At 54.6% G+C, this 24,484-nt stretch overlaps 1 protein-coding gene across 2 annotated transcripts in view; it reads right to left on the reverse strand.

The window, feature by feature from the left end:
• The window catches only part of EYA2 (EYA transcriptional coactivator and phosphatase 2), a 201,012-nt gene that overhangs the window by 70,768 nt on the left and 105,760 nt on the right, over window positions 1–24,484 (reverse strand). For both annotated transcript variants that reach the window (XM_056108444.1, XM_056108445.1), the window contains 2 exons: window positions 2,061–2,128; window positions 1,400–1,580 (listed from right to left, as the gene is read on the reverse strand). In XM_056108444.1, coding sequence (XP_055964419.1) covers window positions 1,400–1,580; window positions 2,061–2,128 — 249 coding nt within the window. The remainder of the gene's footprint in view (window positions 1–1,399; window positions 1,581–2,060; window positions 2,129–24,484) is intronic.

Below are 24,484 nucleotides of genomic sequence, written 5' to 3' on the forward strand. Positions count from 1 at the left end.
AAGTTTCAGGTATCACTCTTGTTTTTAGCTGCTCCACCAATGAAAATACAGTAAGTGCATGTCCACCCACCTTCACAGTTTATCAAATATTTTTTTGTTTTGTCTTTTTTTTGGGTCACTCTCAGCGATGCTCAGGGGTTACTCCTGGCTCTGCACTCAGGAATTATTCCTGGCAGTGCTAGGGGACCATATGGGATGCCGGGGATTGAACCTGGGTCCACTGCATGCAAAGCAAACGCCCTCCCCGCTGGACTATCGCACCTGCCCCTACAGCTCATCGTCTTAACTCAGCTTCTCAAAGTCCCAGAATATCAGTTGGTTTCAGAAAAGAAGAAAAGAATCCAACATAGAGCTATTTCCTTCACATTTGGATGTTCTAAGCAGCGGCAGCCGGTTTGTCGGTGAGCCCAAACCTCATTAGAGAGAAGCGTGTGCAGAGGGAGTGAACGGGCCACCGGCTGCTGAGTGCATGGACGCACGTCACGGGGGCCAGGACAGTTCCTGCCGTGGATCCTAGCTTCATGGAGGCAGGGCCGGATTCCTGCCAGCCCGGCCTCTCTCTGTCTTCTGTTCCAAGGCTCTGGGTTTCTTTGGGAAACTCCCTCTCCTTGAGCTGTGGTCATGAGACCAGCTCTTGACAGGCTGGAGACCCGAGTGAAGCCCTGAGGCTCCTACAAGGAGCACCTTTAGGAGAGCTCTCCACTCCACATCGGGGGACCCTGGACACTTCTGCCACATGAGGAAGAGCGGGCTGCAGAGTGACATGAAGCCAGAACAGAGCAGAGCTGAAGGAAGGGGGAGGTCAGTGCAGTGCTCCCGCTGAGCCCCAGCCTGAAGCCCTGTACCGCCTCTCGGTTACCCAAAACTCGCCTGAAAATGCCTTTATTGCTTGACTTGGCTTGAATTGGAATCTCTCTCTCTCTCTCTCTCTCTCTCCTCTCTCTCTCTCTCCCCCTTTCCCTCTCTCTTTGGTTCCTGGGCCACACCTAGCAGTGCTCAGGGATTCCTCCTGGCTCTATGCTCACTAGTCAGTCCCGGAAATGCCCGGGGGACCATATGGGGCGCAGGAGATTGAACCTGGGGCAGCCAGGTGCAAGGTAAGCACCCTCCTCTTTGTGCTGTCGCTCCGGTCCCCAGAATGAGGATCTTTCAAGAGAAGCAGACCTGAGCGTTTGGAGGCCAGCCTTTCTCTTTTATCTATCAGCAGCGATTTCTCCTTCAATTCAGCTGCAACCAGACACACACGAAGGCCAACGAAGCACGTCTAGATGCTGGACTCGGTTTTGGGGAGGGAGGCCAGTCCACCATAGTCGGACCCGACCCCTCCCTCCTCCTCTCAGAGCTCAGACACACCCATGGCGGGGAGGCAGCGGGGGGCTATGATGGGGACCAGACCTACCCGTGAGCGACTCGGAGCCCTGGTTGGCGCTGGCGTGTGCGGCCTCCTGGAGCGCGTACGCGGACGGGGCGAGCGGGGAGGACGGGCAGATGCTGGCGGCTGGGACGTAGGGCGGGCTGAAGGATGGGCTGTAATACTGCGAGTACTGGCTCTGCGGGAAGCCGGCGTAGGACGGGTACTCCTGCGGGGGGGGGGCAGGAGGGGGGGACACGGACGGGGCTGTGAGGTCAGAGCGGGGGCCAGAGTTCCCGCAGCCCCGGGAGAGACAGTTCCTCTGAGCTGAGCCAAGAGACCCCAATGGTCAGTCAGCGCCCCTCCCTGCAATGATGGGGTTCAAGCAAGGGTGGGTCCCCACATCGTGTGCCTGGCCCTCAGCCTTGGGGTGCGAAGGAGAAGCTGGGAGCTGTCCCGGGGTCTCTCGGTCTTGCTTCCTAGTCACCCCAACCTGAGCTGAGACGAAGGACCCTCTGTGGCCCCAGATAGAATCTACGAGGTCACCCACCCCGCCCTGTCCCGGAACCCACTTAATCCCCCTTCTGTGCCTCTCCCCTCTGGCTCCCCTAGGCCCTGGGGGTCTCCAAACCCCAGGGTTTGGAAGTGGGCATTGTGGGAGGGGGTTTGGGCGGGATCAGAAAGGGGGTGGGGCGGGTGGGGTGTAAACCTGGTGTACGCTTCCGAACCCCGCGGCGTTGGCCAGCCCGTTGGCTCCTTGGTAGATCCCGGCTGTGCCTAGAGGAAGGGGAACAAGTGCCAGTGAGTCTCTCTCCGCCAGGGCGGGGGTCTGGCAGACAGGGAGCCGGGGACCCTGGCCCGTCACTCAACTTCTTCCAAGCCCGGTGCTCTCAAGGCACTTTTATCCCAGGCTGATGGTATTTCGTTGATCCGCCAGATAAAAACACTGGCGGGAGTAAAAGTATCTGTGAAGGTAAAACAGCACAAAGAGGACCACACACCAACAACCTGGGTCCAGAGACACAGCAGCAGCGAGTCCCAAAGGTACCACAGTGCTGGAGTTTTCTCCAGGTCACATTAAGAGCCAATTTTACCAGGCACCCCAGATGGAGCAGGTGCAGTTTCCCCGCCTACTCCAGATGGAATCCTGGTGACCAAGAGCTTCTGTAAGCAGGGCCCAGGTATGCGGGTTCCAGAACTAAGTCTCCAAGCCGCATGGTGGCAGCCAAGTTGGGCTGTCCCTCCCCGGGTCCCCATCCGCTCCTGATGCCAGATGTCACGCCCACAACCCGCCTCCGGGCACCATCTTGGCACACCAATAGCCTGGGTCCAGAAACTCCCAGTTGAATCCCAAAATGGGTTAGCTCCCTACAGAGATGCTCTGGAACCCAACCGCTGACAATCTTAGGATTCCAGAAGTGTGTGGCCTCGAAAGCAGACACGTATCCTCTCATGATATGCAAAATGAGCAATGGAAAAGAAATGATCTAGCATCTTCCCTGGCAGGCAGGCTTGAATGGTGGTGGGAAATTTCGAGCAAAACATAATGCCCATGATTAGAGAGAGAGTATTGGGGAAACTGTCTGCCACAGAGGCAGGGTGAGGACTGGGAGGTGGGTGGTGGAAAATGTGCAGTGGTGGAGGGATGGGCGTTCGATCACTGTATGGCTGAAATTCAAATATGAAATCTTTGTAACTGCATTTCATGGTGATTCAATAAAAAAAAGAGGACCATGGGGCACGTCCTAAAGAGACACCGAGGGGACCGGGGTCTTGGCTTGGCGAGGGCAGGACACTCATCCACGGCTGCCTGCCCCTGACCACTGTCTGGTCCATCTTGCATCCTCAGAAACAATGTGGCCGTGCCCTCCCCCCCCTCCCCCCCCCCCGCCCCGAGCCCACCCTCCTGCTTGGCTCCACGTGGCGTTCGGCCCACATCTGTGTTGAATCAAATTAGTTGCTAAATGTCACAGCGGCCTCATTCACAGGTAGCGTAAAGCATATTTAACGGTCATAAAACAACCCGCCTGCCCGAGAATGCTATTTCAGAGAGGTTTGCGGTTGCTGTGTCTCGGTCACGGGAGCGGGAAGATTGGGGCCGAGGCGGGGGGCCTGAGGGGCCCAGAGGGGCAGCAATGGTGCTGAGGAGGCAGCTCTAGGGTGCGGATTCATGGAGGCCAGTGGAGAAAGATGTTCATCATGCGGGAATAGCAGCCCAGCCGCAGTCTCGTGAGGCTCTAAACCGCGCCCACGCTGGGCACAGCTATCTGTTCATTGTGGGTATGTGGAGAATTAATCCTGGAGGGCTTCAGAAAGGAGGTGTCAGTGGAAAAGACGAGGTCTTTGGGGGCTGAATCACGCTGGGGGCTTGGCAGAAAGGTCACAGTGAGGCTGGGGTGTGCTGGGGTGTCCTGGCGAGGCCCTGGGATTTGTTTCTGGCGGTAACAGAGAGCCATAGGAAGAGGTTTTTAAGCAGAAGAGAGACACGATCGAAACCACAAAGCAGATCGGGGGTCCCAGTGGACCCCCAGACCCAGCGCAATGTTCTAGTCCCGTGCTAGAATCTCCACAGGAAGGGCTCCCAGACCCATGGGTGTGCCACTCAGGAGATGCACTGGCGAGGTTCCCACGGATACTGAGTCCTGGGAGGTCAATGAGGGCCAGTTATCCCCGTCCTACTGGACACGGTACAGGGAGGGAGTCTGCGACCAGCCCGGACCAATCAATGCAACACACTCCCCACCTCTCTGAGAGATGCTTCCGGGTTGTGTCGGATCCCAGCCTATCTAAGGAGAAGCAATCTCAGGATGTCGTGGGGTTCAACAGGCCACGCAGCCTCCCTGAGGACGTGGCTGTGCCCAGCGGGGAGGCAGAAAGGAGCTCGGCTGGTTTGTTGTCGTGGAGCCCTGGATCCAGCCATGCCTGAAGCCTGCCACACCTGCATTTTCTTTTCTTTATTATTTTTTTCTTTTTTGGGTCACACCCGGCGATGCACAGGGGTTACTCCTGGCTCTGCACTCAGGAATCACCCCTGGCGGTGCTCAGGGGACCCTATGGGATGCTGGGAATTGAACCCGGGTTGGCCATGTGCAAGGCAAACGCCCTACCCGCTGTGCTATTGCTCCAGTCCCCCACACCTGCATTTTCTAGTGAAGTCCATAAACCACAGTCTTCCCCCTTTCCTCCTCTGCTCACATGGCCATGGTTGGGGCTTGACTGTGGGGTGTGCTGGGGTTGCCCCCCTCTCAGTGCTCACACATAGCTGGCTGTTGGCACTGTTGGCATCGCTGGTGTATTTGGGGCTATCCGGGACTTCAGGGTCATGCTTGGGACCTGGGGGAACCCCTGGGAGAGGATGGCAGGAGAGGAGGAAACCGGAGCCACCCAGCCTTCTCCCAGCCCCTTCCATGGTGTTGGCGGGTTCGGGATGGATCTTATCCTACTTGCACTTGGCAAAAGTCCTAATGGATGAAACACTCACAGGCAGTAAAGAGAAGGAGGCAGAGAGAGGGCCTGACGCTGTGAGGCAGCAGACGGCAAGGTTCTGAAATCCCCAAGGCTGCAGCGCTGCCCGAGGCTGGGCGCCACAGCCGCGGAATGAACTCCCCGAGACAGGTGAGCGGCAGGTTGGATCCAGTGTGGCGAGAACTCCCCAGCACCCACGAGAGCAAGAGAGCTTGGCAGGCAGCTCCTGTCCGCGCAAAGACGCCGCCACGGAAGGCGCATGCGCTGTACGCAGAGCCCCAGATGTGTCCTTTCACTCAGTGGGGTGTGCAGACTCACGGCGGGGTGTCGGGGTATGCTCATAAGCCATCCTCCTGGGGAAGAGAGGCTACTGATCACAGCTGTGTGCTGTGCTGATGGAGTTCCATGCACCTGCACACACACAACCCCTTCCACACACCTGCACATGTGCACGGACACAGCTGCACATGCACCTGCACACACACACGGACAGACACACATTTCCACGCACCTGCACACACATGGATAGACACCTCTTTCCATGCGCCTCTACATACATGGACACACACACCTTTCCACACACTTGCACACATGCCCGGACACACCTTTCTATGCACCTGCACAGACACACAGACACACACACACACACACACACACACACACACACACTGTCACACCACACACAGGGTGAGCGAGCACAGGCAAGGGAAAGGATAAGCGAATGAATGACCAGTGTCCTGGTCAGAACTGACGGAATCATGAAACCCACTTCATCCAACAATGTGTGTCCAGGGACAGGGACATGTGACACGGTCCTTTCTCCTTTTCAAGGCCTTTCACTCCTTCAGACTGGAGATAAAGGGAGGACATGAGGTGCCCTTCACTCCACACACATCTAATGGTCACTCACATCCAGCCAGAGGAAGCCAGCAGGCATGGTGGCAGGGCAGGGGTGGTGCCCCCTCCAAATCTCCACAAACAAACCCTGTGCGGTCTCTGAGATGGGCTCTAAGGGTCTCACGTGGGTCAGGTGCTCCCCTAACACTCTCGTGCACATTGAGTACTCCCCTAAGATTCTCTTAGGCACCTGGTACTCCCTGAAGATTCACACAGGCTCCGGGTGCTCCCCAAAGATTCTCACAGGCGCCTGGTGCTCCCCTAAGATTCTCACAGGCATTGAGTGCTCCCCTAAGATTCTTGCAGGTGCTATGTGCTCCCCTAAGGTTCTCATGGGTGCTGAGTGCTTCCCTAAGGTTCTCATGGGTGTTGAGTGCTCCCCTAAGGTTCTCACAGGTGTTGAGTGCTCCCCGAAGAACACTGACTCTTTGACCTTGTTTAATCCTCATCAATGCGTCCTCCCCTTCAACATCATCCCCACTTACCAAAGGGGGGACCCAAGGCCTGCAAGCTGCTCTGAGGTGCCGAGCTGTCCTGATGAAGGCCCACAGATCACAGCCCAGGCCTGGGTCCCTTCCGAGGCAACTGCTCTCAGTGACCGGCGCAAATCCCCTCTGATGGAGGCTGGTTATGGCCATGGCCTGAAGTTTCCTGGCCCGGTAGACAACCTCTTCCATGTGGCTATTTTTTTCAGAGAGCTCAAGTGTGCCCCCAGGTGACTTCCCAGCGGCCCACAAATCTCCCAGCTGTGGGAATGGGGCCGAGCGCCTCATCAAAGGCCAAGCCCCCGAGCAGTGTGGGGAAGGGTCGTCTCAGCACCAAACGTCTGCCACTAGGAAGTAGGAAGTGCGTCTCTTGTAGGCCTGTGAGTCCTAAGTGGGTCCACCTCATGGAGCCCGGGGATGTGGGCCAGTCCGGAATGGACACAGCTTCCCCCAGAGATGCCATCTGCTCTTCGCGGGGTCTAACAGCCGTGATTCGCTCCCGGCCCCCAAACTTCATGATGTTTTCAAAGCCATGATATCTTCAGCCCCCTCCCCTACTCATCCGTGCCTTTTTAAAAAAAATATTTAAATTTTTTTTTTGATTTTGGAGTCACATCTGGTGGTGCTCAGGGGTTATTTCTGGCTCTGCACTCAGGAATTACTCCTGGCGGTGCTCAAGGAACCATATGGGAAGCTGAGAATCGAACCTGGGTCAGCTGGGTGCCAGGCACGTGCCCATCAAAACTCCGACCCCGTTCATCCCTCACATCTTGGGAGCAGAAGCGGCTCTGGCTGGGCACAGTGTGGGCTATCCTGGGGCATGGGGATGAGGGGGGCATGTTGTCACTGTGGAATGGGCTGAGGGGGTCTGGGCCTCTCTGTAGAGAGGCTGACATGGGATTGTCCATTCAGCACTGGGCAACTGGGTGGGGGCAGGGGGTCAGTCTGGCTCCCAGGTCACTCCTGTCCTGGTCAGAGCCGGAGCGCACGTGGCCTGCTCTCCCTGATTCCTAGTGACCTTCCAGGCTCCACACTTGTCTCCCCCCGCCCTCTGAAAACATTCCCTCTCAGGCGCTCCCTGCCTCGTCTCCTGTCGTGCTCAAATACACACGTGCACCGTGGTGAACTTTCATTCCCCTGGAGCACGTCTGCCAGGAAAAACAAAAGCGGCCTCAACACGCAGAAGTTCACAGAGAAGCCCTTTTATGGAAAAATAGAGCATTCATGTGCTTGGGCCAGCTCCGTAAGAGCGAGCGGAGGGAAAGGCTTTTTATCACAGCTCCGTGGGGCTGGCGGGGTGTGGGGGGGATTAACCCTCCCCCCTCCCCGCCCCTCTTTAAGCACTTACAGTTGCTGTCCATTGAGTGACCCAATAACCATTTTCTCGCCTTTCTTGTAAGAGAATCCGCTGGGAACAGCAATGCACTCAGGTAAGAGGAATCATATTTCCCTGCCTTCTCTGTAGCCCGGGGTGGCCAAAGGACAAACTCAGCCAAGAAAATAAAACCTGAAGAGACTTCAGCTTCTCTGATCATAACTTGGCCTTCCGTTTGTCTGGAAGGTGGAGGCAAGGGCTGGAGGTGACGCAGCCCTCTTGGGACTGTTAGGTGACAAGTAGGGAAAACCTAGGAGGAGTCAAGATTTCTGCTGGCTGAGGTAGAAGGAAGCCTAACTGACGTGTGCTAGAGGGAGGGGACCCTATGAGGTGAGGTGGTGTCTATCACTACACCCTCTTTGGGACACTGTAGCCATCCAGGGGGAGCTTTTGAAAAAATTCACTGATTCACAGTGAGATGCACAGTTACAAGGTTGTTCAGGATTGAGTTTCAGTCATATATTTCAACACCAGTCCCTTCGCCAGTGCACCTTTCCCACCACCAATGTCCCCAGTTTCAGGAGGAGCCTTGGAAACAGCTGGGGCCACCTTCAGTTGCTGGCTGAGAGGACAGAGAGGAGACACCACTGAAGGTACTTGCCTTGTGTGCAGTGAACCTGGGTTTTGGTCCCCAGCACCACACATGGTCCCCTGAGCACCATCAGGAGTGAACCCTGAGCTCTGAGCCAGGAGTGGTTCCTGGGACCTGCTGAGTGTGGCCCCAGCACCTTGCTCCCCATACTGAAGAGCGTGGATTCCGGGGGGGGGTTGCTGAGTGGTTTCTTGTTTGAAAAGTGGGTGGTGGGCAAAAGAAGTTTGGGATTTAGAAGCTCGAATGGAGTCAACTCCTGTACTGTGTGATGGGAAGTCAAGGATGAGACTAAATAAGGGAGTCTATGCGTTTGTAACAGAGACTAGATCAGAGCTTACATCCTGATTCTGAGTCTAGTCTTCTTTGTTTATTTTTGGGCCCTATCTGGTGATGCTCAGGGATCCCTCCTGGAGGGGCTTGGGGGAACCTCCATGGTGCTGGGGATCAAACCTGGACCAGCTGCATTCAAGGCAAGCGCCTTGACCCGGGTACCCGCTCTCCAGACCCTGAGTCCATTTTTGCCTTGCCTGTCAGCCCAGGGTACCACAGGAATCCCCAGCGGTGATGCAAAGATCATCTGCTGACCCCCTTTCCCATTATCTTTTTTTTTTTTGCTTTTTGGGTCATACCCAGCGATGCTCAGGGGTTATTCCTGGCTCTGCACTCAGGAATTACTCCTGGCGGTGCTTGGGGGACCATATGGGATGCCGGGGATCGAACCCAGGTCGGCCACGTGCAAGGCAAACGCCCTATTCGCTGTGTTATTGCTCTGCCCCCCCCCCCCATTATCTTTTAACCTACCTCAAAGGTGGTGAAGCTCAGAGGTTAGAACCTGGGCTATGAGACCAAGCCTTTCCAGGCTGAAGTCTTGCCTGGAATTTAATACTATGGTTTATTTTCAGTGAATTTATTTTTTACCAATTCCTTCCATTTATGGCAAACAATGCTGGCTTTTCACGTAAGATGATGCTATAAATCTGCCCTTTAAAACGAAGAATATTTTAAGCCAAAAAGAACTTATTTTAAGCCAAAAGAAGCCTGTAAATTGAAAAATAATCAAATAACAGTATAAGTCAGAGGTGAATAACTGAATAAACCCTCACATGCCTGAAGTTTAGGAAACATTTTCTAGGCCAAGAGAGAAAAAAACCTTAGTACCATGAAATTCCCACCCAAGGTCACAGCAGACATCATCAATGGGTCCTGCAATGTCCACTCAAGGTCACAGCAAACATCACCAATGGAACCAGCAATGTCCACGCAAGGTCACAGCAGACAGCAACCACGCGCCCTGCACATCCACTGAAAGCCACACCAGGCAACAACAATGGACCCCACACATCCCCCTGAAAGCCAAACCAGGCACCACCAATGTATCCTACACATCGGCCCAAAGGTCAAAGTAGACATCACCAATGGATGCAGTAATTGCCACCCTAGGTCACAGTAATGCCACTGACTGATCCCTAAATTTATCCTCCCAATTCCTGTGCAACAAGGCTTTAGGCTTATAGAGCGAGACTTCTGGCTTTCTTGGTAGGATTCTGGGAGTCCAGAACCAGCTGGCCAGATGCTCGCTGCTCTCGACCCTGGTACTTCTCCATAGAGTAAGAAGTGTGGCTCTTCCCTGTCAGACCATCTAGCGACCCAGCAGTAAACAGGGCCCCAGGGGCGGCTTCTGGGGAACGTGGTGGTGGGGGGAGGGTGGGCATGACGGGCAAAACTAGTGGCTCCTTAGGTACCTGCATACATGACCGGAAACCTCAGCCCACAAACATGGGGAGGAGGCATCTCCAGGTGGGTTCATGCCTCAAAGCTTCTGGCTCCTTCAGACACTGGAGACCCTTTGCGGGCAGAACCCCCAATCTTGGGATTTGGCTCCTGCTTTCTGGAGATCTCACTGCCCCCAGGAGGGGCAAGTTCTGAGTGGGAGCTTGTGGGCTCCTTGCAGTTCCCAGCACAGATGGCATGCCCTGGAGCTGCCGCCCTCTTTCCATACCACAGTGCCCCTCACAACCGCAAATTCTTCCTCTTCCAACAACATTTTGGCACAGGGTTGGGGGATGCTGAACCTTGTCCTCAAAATCTGAATCCAGGCCTGGGGACCCAGTGTCTCCCAGCTGGGTCTCACTTAGCCACCCCCTTAGTCATCAGAGCCTCATTTGAATTACTCCTGGCACTGCTGTTCAGGATGGAACTGCACTACAGTTTGGATGGAGGCAGTGGGTAATGCACACAGCACAGTGGCCTTACTGCTTCTCCGGGTGACAGGCAAAGGCGGCTCAAGGAGGACACTCACAGTCCTCACCCCTGTCCCCAGGTTCCCCCTCTCTATGGAGCGGAGCTTACAAATCGCGGGGACTCTCAGCAGGCCACGGACTGACCAAGCAGGCGGAATCCTGCAGGAAAGATGAACTTGGAGGCGTGAAGCAGTGAATGCGGTTCTGTGGGGCACAATTTGCCTCAAGCAGGGCTGTGACGTGATTTAATCTCCACGCCCCTCCTGCAAGCATATCAGCATCTTCACGAGAGGAAGAGGAAGCTCAGAGATGCTCAGTCATCTCTCACGCTCACTTGGCAGAACCAGGTGTTGAAACCGGGGGCCTGGCACTATAACTGACATTCCTTCTTGAGACAGAAGAATCTCAGAATCTCAGAATCTCAGAGGCAGAAAAATCTCAGAGTCACCTGGGCAGGGCATGAAATGCTTTGGGGTTGACTCCTTTCAACTGGGCATAATCTGAGCCCCTCCCCCCCCCCCCCCCCGGGCCTGTGCTCGGTATCACTTGATCACTTGACTTCCCGTTAATCGGCGATTTGCTTGAGTGGGCACCAGTAACGTCTCCATTTGCCCCTGTTGCGTGCTAGTGTAGCCCAATGGCGTCTGTTTGTTTTAGGAACACGAAGAGCCTCAAACCGATCATTCAGGGTCTTGACGAAGAAGTCTGACCATCTCATAGGTGGGAGACCACGTGATCTTTTGACATCCCATGGAATCCAGTCGGTAATGGCTCTAGTCCAGCGGTCATCTCCAAATCTTATTACGTGTCCAGTCCATCTGATTTTCGACGCCCTGGCAAATGAGACTGCGCCCCTGATTCTTGATCGTCGATGAAGGTCGGAACTCTGGATTTTTTCTCTCATTTGAGTGAAGCGTGTTACTCCAAGCATAGCTCTTTCGATTCCTCTTTGGGAGACCCGAATAGCATTCTCATCCTGTTTTCGTAGGGCCCAGGTCTCTGAGGTGTATGTTAATGCAGGAAGAACAGTGAAATCAAAGATGTGCCCGGAGCCGGAGGTTCTTCGTCCTCTTAGCTATTTCTTCGATGCTCCTGAAGGTGTTTCAAGTCGCTCTCTTCCTCCTGCGCAACTCAGGTGCCAGGTCATTCGTCATGTTGACTTCTCGACCTAGGTACACATAACTGTTGCATTCAGAGATGGTTGTTCCGTTGAGAGCGAATGGGGCATCAGGAACGAGGCTGTTTCTCATAAACATTGTCTTCGTAAGATTCAGCTGTAGTCCGACCATTCCACACTCACGGTCGAAGTCCGCTAGCATGTGCTCCGTATGAAAACGCAAAATGTAATTCTTCCTGGGTGCCCAGGTTGGGGCCAGCTTTTGGTGACAGGTCAAAGGGTAAACATCATTATCAGGACCTCATGGTCTCCGTCCCAGGTGAATGAAACTACAGAGGCCAGGTCTAAAGTGGAGTCCCAGATGGATTTGCCCATAACCTTTTCAGGAAAAAAAAGTCACTCAAGGCCCCAGGGAATCTACCTATTTCCTTAAACAAAACCTGTCCTCAGCTGCACCCGAGGTGGGTCAGTGGGTCAGCACCACCCATTCTGGGAGGCCCCGGAAGTGAACAGAAATGGCTGGAGAGGCAGCTCGTGGGGGTGGGGCACAGGCCTGGCATGGGACCCTGGCACTGGAAGAACCCAGCTTGATGGACACGGACTGCCCAGCCAGGCCTAGGATAACATGGAATGGACCCCCGCCCCTCCGAGCACCGGGGGCACCGCTGTGTGTAATGAGAATTCTCTTTTGTGGATGAAGATGCCTGGACTTCGCATCATGCTTATGTCTCCTGCACCATCTCCTTTTGTCCTGCAGCTGTTTGAAGGCGCCAGCTGCTCTCTGAGCTCAGGGCAGTGGGCAGGGGGCATGCAGGAGCCAGTCAGCGGCCCCGGCTGGGTCGGACAGGCCTGAAACTCACAGCACAGAGCACCCCTGTGTCCACGCAGGAACGCTGCCCTCCCGTTTCTGGAAGCCTCTGCGCTCCTTTCTCCAAAGGCACCTCCGAGTCCAGCCCTGCACTTCCGAGACACGGCAGCTAAAGCCACTGAGTTCTCAGGCAGGGAGGCGGCTGGGGACGTGGCTGCCACTACGACCTGGCCGGGAGGTGGTTTTAGTTTCATAAGGTGGGAAAATCCCGGCTCGCGTGGCGTGAGGGATATGCAGGCAGGGCCCACCCTCTGAGAGCACCGGAAAAAGGGTCTGGGCAGCTGTGATGCTGTGTTCATTCACACAAAAACACATGCACATGCACACAGAGAATACACATATGTCCACACAGATGGCACACATGGACAGAGGCTTCCTACTCACACGCACAACCCAGAGACCACATGTGTTCGTGCAGACTCACACACCTGTACGCACACACATGTGAACACACGGAACTGGACATGCATACATGCAGGCAGATGTGCACATTCAGAGGCCCAAATGTCCACTTAGAGATACACACACATGCACAGAGGCCCACAAACATGCACATGTATGTACACACAGACACACATGCACAGAGGCCATACTCATTCACACGTCCACACACACTCTTGCACACACACACACACACACTCTTGCACACACAGATACACACATGGACAGAGGTTCACACACATGCACACAAACACACATGCAAGGGCAGATACTGACACACATATGCAGGAGTCCATACATGTGCACACACAGGTGCACACACACACACACACACACAGACCATGCACAGGTGTCCTGGCCCAGCCTGGGGGCTTTCGTGGGCTGAGGAGCATCTGCGGGAAGAAGCTACAGCCCCACCCCACTGCACGTGCAAGAGGCCGCGCCCATGGCCAGGACACAGGGGGTTCTTTCCTGGCCTTTGGCTCCTGCGTGGGTCTCAGCAGCCTGGAGCCTCCTCACCAGGCCGGGAGAGGGACACTCTGGGCAGCTCCACCCCTTGCCTCGGCCTGGCCCATGCCCGCCCCTGGGACTGGCAGTGCCCGCCTTCCTTTCCCTACCCTGGCCTCGCTGCCACCCAACATGGCAGATGCTGCTAGAAACTCCCCCGGAATGCAGGCATGGCCTTCTTTGGAAATCGGCTCTCCGCTGATATCACCCGGGGCCTCCTGGCTCAGGGCCCGAGATTCCGTGAGCCTGGACTCGGATGACACCACAAGGTCCTGGAGACACCATAGTGGAGCTGCCGGAGGGTGCGGCTGGGTGCCCATGACCTTCAGAGGGCACGTGACCCTATCGACCCTGAGTCCAGCCTTCAGCCCCAGCGCAGCGAAGAACAGATTGGGCTATTTTCTGCCCCATAGCGTGTGGTCATTCCTTGCTGCAGCAGGAGGAAAACAGAACCTAAATCCCATTCTGTCCCTCACCGGGGGACTGTCCATCCCACCCAGCCCTCACCCTCACAGTTCTCATCCTCTCTCTCTCTCTCTCTCTCTCTCTTTTATTTTTTTGCCTTTTGGGTCACACCCAGCAGTGCTCAGGGGTTACTCCTGGCTCTGCACTCAAGAATTACCCCTGGCTGGTATTTCACACACACACACACAAAAATACCCCTGGTGGTGCTCAGGGAATCATATGGGATGCTGGGAATCGAACTCAGGTGGGCTGCATGCAAGGCAAACGCCCTACCTGCTGTGCTATTGCTCCAGCCCCTCATCTTCCCTTCCCTCTGCCTCTTCACTCACACAGACCTCACCTGCTGCTCCTCAGAGCCACATTACTTTGCAGACACTCTTCCATCTGCCGGCATGCCCTTCCCACCCCTCTCCAGAGTGCTCCCTGGCTCCCTGCTCAGTGCCCAAATGCTCCTGCTCAGGGAGGCTGCTGCTCCCCTCCCACCTCCACCCCAAATTGCATCTGCTTCCTAAGCTCCCGGTGCCTCTCCCTCCTCACCCCTTTTATTCTGAGAAACCCACCACTGTCTGAGGGACCTATAATTTCTTCGTTTTGGGGCTACACCTAGCAGTGCTCAGGGCACTCTAAGGGGTGCTGGGAGTCAGCTGTGTACAAGGCAAGAGCCTCACCCACTGTAGTATGGCTCCAGCCCTTGAATTAATTTTTTTTTTCTTTTTGGGCCACACCCGGCGATGCACCGGGGTTACTCCTGGCTCTGCACTCAGGAATTACTGCTGGCGGTGCTCAGGGGATGTTGGGAATCAAACCCGGGTCGGCTGCATGCAAGACAAACACCCTCCCCGCTGTGCTATTGCTCCAGCCCCCCTTGAATTTACTTTTTCAAAGATTCTTAAGTTTTAATCTCTCCATGTTAGAAAGCTCCCAGGGGCAACGTGTGTATTGTTCTGTCATCACCACGGCCTGGTGCAGAGGGTAGGAATCCGTCTCTGCTGCCGACGTGTGATGACGAGGGGAAAGTGCCCTGAGTGAGACCGGAACCCACAAGAAAGCTGCAGAAAAATCTCAGGGCTGCACACAGAACTCACGTCCCTCATCAGCTGGCCTTAAACCTCAGGGCACACTCAGGGTCATCCACGCGGGTCTGGTGTGTGATCACAGGGTGCCTGAGTGTGGAACAGACAGCAGAAGAGTCAGAGGCAGGTGACCGCACCAGGCCAGAGAGATGTGACGAGAGCGGGACTTGCCTCGTGGTCACTCTTGGTGAAGACAGAGGAAGGGGCCACAAGCCAAGGTGTGTGGGCCACCTCCGGGAGCAAAATGGAGGAAGACAGAGTCTGCCTCCCCCGCCGCATACACATACCATGTAGCTAGGAGGACTCAGCCCCGCTTACACTGCACTGAGACCCGTGCTGGAGGTCTGACTTCCAGACCTTAGAAGGAACAAATCTGTGCTATTTTCAGTCAACAATTTTCTGGGAATTTGCAGCAGCAGCCTCAGAGAGCCCAGACAGTCTCTCAGGTGAATCCCACAGCTGTGATGTTCTGGGAGCCTCAGTGCCACTAAGAAAGGGCCGAAAAACTCCTCCTTATTCAAAGGATCATCCACATGTGCCAAGCTGTGGAATATGCCAGAAGGAAATCACTCAAGACTGAGAACTTCTGTTCGGGCTCTGGGCAGAGAACACGGGTGGTGGGTGAGTCTGGGGCCAAAGCGCAGATCCAGACCCGTCCAAGAGACGCTCGCTGAAGTCTCCCTCCCTCCCACTCCAAAGCTGCTGGGAAGAGTCTAAACACCTACAACGGGAGGCGTGGTCACAGCCAAGCCCTGCTACCAAAGCCCTTTGCACCCCCAGACTAGCAGCAGGACCCCCTGACTGTGTCTTTCTAGGAAACCTGGAGCTTAGCCCAGTAGGATTGTTCTCCAAGAACTCAGACAACCAGAGTTCCATTCCTTCATGGAACGAGTTCAGTGACATCCAAGCAATGAATGTTCCAGAGCCCGGGGTCACCCCCAGTGACAGCCATCCGGCGTGCCCGAGGTTGCAGTGCTGTTCGAGTTTTGGGGTGCTGGGATCATCCAGGCCTCCCCAGCGCCGCTTATGGGGGTCTCCGTTGCTGCACCTGGCAATACGTGGGGGACCAGGTGGAGCCAGGGATCTGGCTGGCTGCATGCATAGCCAGGGCACAGTCCCGGGCCTGTCTCCCAGGCACCGTCTCCGATGATAAGTCCACCAACGAGGCAGATAGGGCAGCCCACCATTCCCAGGTTGGCACTCAGATTCCGCATCTGGCACAGCTCGTCACTCCTGTCTCAGTGCTCATGTTCTCATTTGTCCAATGCCCTGAACCTTCTGTACTCGGGCCGGTGCGTGGCCCTGCCCGCCCGCATCCACGCTTGGCTCTCACCGGCCCCTTCATTAGCGCCTGCCTGGAAGTTGGTGGAGGGGGTGAGGGGGGTCACTAAGCGTTTGCCCCCAGATGCCGGCTCTTGGGACACATGCTCGAGTGACCGGCCCGGGCCCTGAGCGGGGAGAGGCGCGTGCTGGAGCAGCTTCCGTGATGAATCTCGGTCCCCTCGGGGACCCGGGGGGCTGGCGGTGTGGACACAAGGGGCCGGTTTAAAAACAATAAAGTCGATTGGGTACGGTCTGCTTCGGTGTTTGGAGATCTTTGAAAGAGATACTGTGTGGCCGGGGCGGGGGGCCTGAAAGGGGGTCTATTTACACAGCCCAGAGTGCTCGCTGACCTTTGCTGGCGGGGGCCAGCCCTCGCCCAGCAAGCCGGAGCCCGGCCGCCCCTGCCGCCACCGCCAGGGACCGAGACTAATGCGAGCCAGCTGAGCGGGCGGCCGAGCCCCCGCTCGCCTGGGTGGTTTCAATTTGCGCAAAGTACCCACCCGCCCGACACAGCTCACAGCACCCCCGGCCTCTGGCCACTCGGGCAGGGATGCTGTAGGCAATGCTGTGTGGCCTTGCTGGGGTCCCCCGAAGATCTGTTCAACTCTTGACCCCAGGCTTTGATCGTGACCCCGCAGACCATCAGGGTCTGGGGAGAGGTAATCGGGTTCAGATGAAGGCAGGCCACGTCCGGGAGGAGGGGCTGGGGTGCTCTGTTGGAACAGACACAGATGGGCACAGACCCCCAGGGAGAGTGACACTTGGGGGACACATGGTGGAGGGGACCCAGTGCAATGTCCCAGGTCTGCTCTGTCACTCAGGCCACTCCCGGCTCCCACATCAGAAACGTTCTTGCTTTTAGTTTTTGTTACATATTTTTTCTTTTTGGGGGGGGGTCGCACTTAGCTGTGCTCAGGCCTTACTCAGGAATTACTCCTAGAGGTGCTTTGGGGGCCCATATGGGATACCGGGACTCGAACCCGGGTTGGCAGTGTGCAAGGCAAATGCCCTCCCTGCTGTACTAGGCTCCCACTTCTTTGATTTTTTTTTTTCTTTTTTGGGTCACACCTGGCGATGCACAGAGGTTACTCCTGGCTCTGCACTCAGGAATTACTCCTGGCGGTACTCGGAGGACCATATGGGATGCTGGGAATCGAACCCGGGTTGGCTGCGTGCAAGACAAACACCCTACCTGCTGTGCTATCTCTCCAACCAGCCCCTGCTTTTTGTTTTAAATCCTATCTTCAAACCACCTACACTCTTCTTAGTTTGGTTAATAGCTCCCTTAAATCAACTTCCAATCGACCTCCATTTTTGTAGAATTCAGCTTGACTTATTTCTGGCTCCAGGGGGCCCACCCCAGGGCCTCAGACAGGAGACGCGAGTTTCCGCCAATCCACATCCCCAACCCTGCTCAAGCTTTATACTAAAATCCGTATGAAAAGAAAAAAAAATACTGCATGCTGTCGGTAATAAAGAGGAAAAGATCAAAGACACCTAGGAAGTCAGCGTTATTTCCCAGCCAAAGAAAAGCCAAGGACAGGACCATGGAGAACCCTGATTCTGAAGGGCACTTCGGGGTGATGGATGCTTCAAGCTCTTCGAGGATCTCAGAAACGCGTTGGGTTTTCCGCCCACAGTGAGGTGGAAACCACTGGCCTTTGCCATGATGATGCAAACAAAGAGACAGAATGGCGGCGCTGGTGTCTATCTAGACTCCACAGCTAGTCTCAGGACCAGCTCACGGGTCCCTGTCTGCCCACTGCTGACCTGGGTGAACTAGGCCAACCACTCCACCCGCTCCTTGGCATGGGTAAGACCCTGTGGCTGCTGTGGAGATGGACTCTCAGTGACCCTCGAATGACCCCGAATGGCAAAGTTGCTTTGCTAGCCCTCCCTATCTCTGGGCAGGGCTGTGGCCTGCAGTCTTCAGCTCCCATCAGAATGACGCCTGCAACCAAGGCCACAGTTCCATTCAACACAGGCCCAGCCCGCGCCAGGCGCCACTCCATGTGGTCTGAGCACACAGCTTCACAACCACCCAAGGAGGGAGGGCACGCTGTCCCTGATAAGGTAGCAGAGAAGTCCAGAGCCACGCTCACAAGGACACAGGTCAGGCTCCACACATTCCCCCCCCCCAACACCTCCCCATGCTCTGCCTCCTGACAGAGCAGCCAAACGGGCTTCCAAGATCCTGTGATTAGAAGGGCTAAAGCCACTTCCATGCTGGGAAAACTCACGAAATCCATAGAAATGAGAACATTTCCCCAAACTCCAGGGAGAACCCCCACCCCAGCAAGTCTACACACCATGAACATTGTAGAAAGATCAATGGCCCTTCTCATTCAATGACTCTTCTTATTTATTTATTTACTTTTTTGACTTTTTGGGTCACACCTGGCAATGCTCAGTGGTTACACATGGCTTTTCATTCAGAAATTACTCCTGGAGGTGCTTGGGGGACCATATGGGATGCTGGGAATCGAACCCAGGTCGGCCACATGCAAGGTAAATGCCTTACCTGCTGTACTATTGCTCCAGACCCTCAATGGTTCTTCTTAATCTTGGGTAAGAGAAGCCATAATGGGAGCTGTTAATTGCATTTATTTATTTATTTATTTATTTGGCTCTGCTCAGGGTTTACTCCTGGCTTTGAATTCAGGAATTACTCCTAGTGGTGCTCGGGGGACCATATGGAATGCTGGGAATTGAACCCGGGTCAGTCGTGTGCAAGGCAAATGCCCTACCTGCTGTACTATCGTTCCAGCCCCCGTTGATTACTTTTAAATAGATTTGAATTCACAGATTAATTTATGCTTTTGTGTAGGCCATGTCTGGCAGATCTTGGGGGTTACTCCCTGTTCTGTGTTTGGCGGGTCACATCCAGCTGTCGACCAAGCAGGCCTTGGAAACTGAGCCTGGGGCCTCCCGTGGGTGAAGCAGGGTCTGGGTCCCATGAGCCATACCCCCCCTCTGAGCCCGCGACTCTCCATTGTGTCTTGGTACACAGACGGGCCGGTGACAGGCCCTGTCCACGGAGACATGCTGGCATCAACCAGAGACCTTCTCAGGGAATTTTGCTTATAAGACAGAGATGGTTTAGGCTACTAGACAGAGAAGGAGGCAGTCCAGCCTGTGGCACCATTTAGCGGGAAGACACAGAGGAGAGAACTCAAGTAACAAACTCTGGGTCCCCTCACTCACTGGTTGGTCAGCTTTCAACAGGCACCTTCTAAAGCCCGACACTAGACTGAATGGGGGGTGAGTTTCAGAAGAGACAGAAGAGCTTGCCTGGGTATGGAGAACAAGGAGGACCAGAGAGGCACATGAACCTGTGGAAATCACATGCGGTTAGTGATGGGACTCTCTCTAGACTCATAAACCAAGTGCACTTTCGATAAGATTCTGTGCATTTTCTAATGCTAGGCGTGTCCCATGGTACCCGGCCACTGCAGATGCCGTCTTATTCTGGCATCGTTATCATTACTATTTTTGGGTTTGGAGGCCATACTTGGTGATGCTCAGGGGTTACTCCTGGCTCGGGACTCAGAAATCACTCCTAGAGATGCTTGGGGGACCATCTGGGATGCTGGGAATCAAAGCCAGGTTGGCCGTGTGTAAGACAAAGCCCTCTCCACTGTACCCTTGCTCTGGCCCCATCTAGCATCATTATTAATGGTGTTTTCACACCCTGCCCCCGCCCCAAAATATCCAGCTTCAGATCCTAAATCCAACGACCACTCCAGTCGCAGCAGTAAGAAATACAAAGCAATGTCTCGAGGGCATTTCATTCTGGGAACCCAACAGCGGTACCACGCTCTGCTCGTCACAGCTCTCCCTGCCTCACCCCCTCCTGATGCTGGCGGGGAAGGGAAGAGCAATGCTTGGTCTCGTTCCTCAGAGTCCTCCCGAGGGACAAAGTACCAAGATCCCCTCAGAACACAGCAGGTGCCTGGGGAAGAAGTGGAGAGGCCCGTCAGGCTCAGTGAGTGGCAATAATAGCACGGAAGTCTCTGCTGGGACCAGCGCTGTCACCTCTCAGAGAATGACGACAGAGACACCACCACGAGGATGTTTAATGAGAGCAAAGAAATGACTCAGATGGAGTCACCAGAAATGTTGGGGAACAGTTTTCTCCCCAACAGTGCCCGGGCTCGGGCAGATGTGGTGCAAAGGATAATGGGTACGTGGAGAAACACCCTCTGGGAGCATCTGATGGCTGTCCACTGTTGCCAAATCCACACATATTTTATAGGGGGTTTCGGCTTAAAAGGATAGTCTAATCACAGAAAGTTTAGCGTTATTTTTTTATTATTACTTTTTTTTTTTTTTTTTGCTTTTTGGGTCATACCCAGCAATGCTAAGGGGTTGATCCTGGCTCTGCACTCAGGAACCCCTGGCGGTGCTTGGGGGCCCATATGGGATGCTGGGAATTGAACCCGGATTGGGTGTGTGCAAGGAAAATGCCCTACCCGCCGTGCTATCGCTCCAGCCCCAAGTTTAGTATTATTGGCCCATCACCTCTCCAACTGTGCTTTGCCCTGGTCCAATCCCAATCAAGGCTAGATGCTACAGTTAGGGTGACTTGCTAAGCATATGTGACAGTTTACATGAGTCTTGGGCTCATGTGACAAGGAGGTCGAGTGAAGCTCAAGGTCGAACACCTGGTGCTGGCTGATATACTGTTCTTGCCAACTCTTCCTAGATACTCCCTCTTGTGAGGATTCGCTTCTGGACCACTTTGCCAGGTCGGGTCTTATCTGCACTGATGTCTGTCACCACACTCCACAAGAGCACAAGACAGGATGAGAATGGGAATGAGGAGAACCACCACCAGAAGTGACAGAGTTGAAGTGATGGCAGGTAAAACTCAGCGGAAGGTCTCAGGAGAGGGAGCTGAGCTCCAGGACAGTAGACAAGAAGCACCTGGAATGAAGTGATGGGCTGAACAGGCCTAAAGAGAGCCCTTCATGGCCCCAAAGTCCTGGACACAAAGTTCAGAGCTCCCGGGACAGTCTCTATGAAGTCAAGAAGCTGGAAATGGTATCAACTCTCCTCTCAGACCATGATGCTCTGAGAACGGAAATGAACCAGCCACAAACAGAAATGGGGACGAAGCTCAAAGACATGTTAATTAAAACCATGTTAGTTAAAGAAATATAAACATGGGGCTGGAGTGATAGCACAGGGGATAGGGCCTTTGCCTTGCACGTGGCCGACCCAGGTTCGGTTCCCAGCATCCCATAAGGTCCCCTGAGCACGGCCAGGAGTAATTCCTGAGTGCATGAACCAGGAGTAACCCCTGTGCATCGCTGGGTGTGACCCAAAAAGCAAATAAATAAATAAATAAAATATTGAAAAAAAAGAAATATAAACGTATTTGCTAATTAAAAAAACAAGACCATTGAAAAAGAGAATCTCTGAAAAATAAAAGGAAGGCAGTAAAAGGAATAACGAAGGGCCAAAGGCAACAAATCGGAGTCCTGGTCTGTAGAGCTTACCTGGGGACTGGGGTGGGAGGCGCTTCCTGAAATAAATTAATCCATGAATTCAATGGATGGGGTCTTTGGGACACTGACAAAAGAAGTGGGTATTCTGGTGGTGGGTGTGGGGTTAAAACAATGTGTGCATGAGAATATCGTTAACAGTATTTTTTTTTTCTTTTTGGGCCACACCTGGCGACGCACAGGGGTTATTCCTGGTTCTGCACTCAAGAATCACCCCTGACGGTGCTCAGGGGACCATATGGGATGCTGGAAATTGAACCTGGGTCGGCCGCGTGCAAGGCAAACGCCCTATCCGCTGTGCTATTGCTCCAGCCCCAACAGTATTTTTTTTTCTTTTTGGATCACACCTGGCGATGCTCAGGGGATACTCCTGGCTCTGCACTGAGTAATCACTCCTGGCGGTGCTCAGGGGACTTTATGGGATGCTGGGAATTGAACCCGGGTTGGCTGCGTGCAAGGCAAACACTCTGCTGTACTATTGCTCCAGCCCCTATCGTTAACAGTTTTCTCAATCAAGGTAGCTTAAAGACAAAAAAAGAAAGAAAAACAAAAGAAAATCCCACCTTTCACCACTAATTCATCATCAGGAAGAAACGGCTAAGTTACCTTCACACGCCAGTCTGCCAGGCACGACCATGGGCAAGTTGCAAAAGCAACTCACCTGTCTCGCTCAACTTGTGCCAGCAGGTATGCCAGGATTTTAGTTCGCTCTTCAGAGCGAGTACGGGAGCATAAGGTAGAGCATGAATTTTCTAGAATCCTTCCCAGGAGCTGTGCATACTAGTGTCACCCTGAGGGCGGACAGGGCCACGGGGTGGAAGACCCTTCGTAAGAGAGCACAGTGGGGTTGGGGTGTGAGCCCCCGAGGGCCAGCTCACCCCTACTCACTTCACACAGGAGAGCCAAGAGCCCAAGGATGAGAAGGAGCCCCAATACCCTGGGAAGGGCACCCCCAGGGGAAACCGGCTGGACCACATGCTACCTCCAAGTTCCTCTGGGCACGGAGTCGGCTACCAAGAAGACACAAGGTCCCACTTGTGTTCACTGTCGCTTTTAGGGCTCACATGCCCAGATTCACCAGACTGAAAGGGAAGGAGTGTACGGACGCCGATGGCCAAGGTCAGCCCCACAGACCCTTGGGGGAGGGAGGCTATTTGGGTGCTGCCAACAGATCCGGGCTCCACAAGGAGGGCAGTTGGCAGCCTCCGAAGACATGTTTCTTGGGGCTGGAGCGATAGCACAGCAGATAGGGCCGTTTGCCTCGCATGTGGCCGACCCGGGTTCGATCCCCTGCATCCCATAGGGTCCCCTGACCACTGCCAGGAGTGATTCCTGAGTTGCAGAGCCAGGGATAACCCCTGTGTATTGCTGGGTATGAGAGGAAGAGGAGGAGAAGGAGGAGGAGGAGGAGGAGGTGGTGGTGGTGGTGGTGGTAGAGGAGGAGGAGGAGGAGGAGGAGGAGGAGGAGGAGGAGAAGTTGTTGTTTATGGTCATAGTGATTAAAACAAAAGAGGTGCCTTGGTGAATTGTTTATGTTCCAGTTTATGGACCGTACCCGGGCATACCCTGGCTCTGTGCTCAGGGATCACTCCTGGAAGGCTTGGGAACGGGAGGCCAGGAACACACCGGGGTCAGCCGCATCCAGGCAGATGCCATCATCCTGCCCCCTCACTCTGGCCTGCGGTTCCAATGGTATTAATTTTCCTCTTGAACCCCACAGGCAGCCCCCAGCACCTCGGCCCGCTCTGTTCCGTCTCAGCAGCTCTCCGTGCCAGAGACCAAAAAAGACTGGTTCTCTGCGACCTGCAGGCAAGCCTGTGCGTTGAACCCGTCTGGTCCCGCTCGACCCGGAGGCTGCCATGTGGGCAGGAGAAAGACAGCGACACCCCGAGAAGGAGGCGGGAAGGTGGCCCGGGGATCTGGTGGCAGAGTCATGCCTCTTTAACCGGGCAGGTGGCAGAACTGCTAAGTCACAGCAGGAAGCTGGACCTCGGGCCAGGAGCCCAAGGGATGCCAGGCTGTGACACGAGGCAGACTGAGCCTGTTTGAAACGGGCCGGGCTGGGGCTGTCTGCAGCTCACTGCTGCTGCCAAGGAGGAACGGGACAATAATTCCCCCGGCCCAGGAACTGGGCCAGCTCAGAGATGCTGCGCTCACCACGCCCATCTCTGGCTTCGGCGGTCATGGAAGAAATCAACGGGAAACAAAGGGGTCCTTTCCCCTGTCCCCCAAGTCAGCTCTTGCTTGCAAGTTCTTCCACCCATGGTTCTGCAGCTGTTCATCCAGTTAAGAACATCTGGTGGCCTGAGCAGGGAGGGAGCTTACCTTGCACTCAGCCGGCCTGGGTTCAATCCCCGGCATCCCACATGGTCCCCTGAGCATCGCCAGGAGTAATTTCATTCTTTCTTTGTTTCTCTTTCTTTCTATTTTTTTTATTTTTTAAAAAAACGTTTTGGGCTGGAGCAATAGCACAGCAGGTAGGGCGTTTGCCTTGCATGTGGCCGACCCGGGTTTGATTCCCAGCATCCCATATGGTCCCCCGAGCACCGCCAGGATTGATTCCTGAGTGCAAAGCCAGGAGTAACCCCTGAGCATCGCCGGATGTGACCCAAAAATCAAAAAAAAAAGTTTTAATTGAATCATGGTGAGGTAGACCCTTACAAAGCTGTTCATGATTGGATTTCAGTTACACAGTATTCCGACACCCATCCCTCCGCCAGGGTACCTTTGCCGGCACCAGTGTCCCTCCATGTTCCCTCCCATCACCCCACCCCTACC

This window comes from Sorex fumeus, unplaced genomic scaffold, assembly GCF_029834395.1.
Source record: "Sorex fumeus unplaced genomic scaffold, SorFum_2.1 ptg000213l, whole genome shotgun sequence".
In the NCBI taxonomy this organism is placed as follows: Eukaryota; Metazoa; Chordata; class Mammalia; order Eulipotyphla; family Soricidae; genus Sorex; species Sorex fumeus.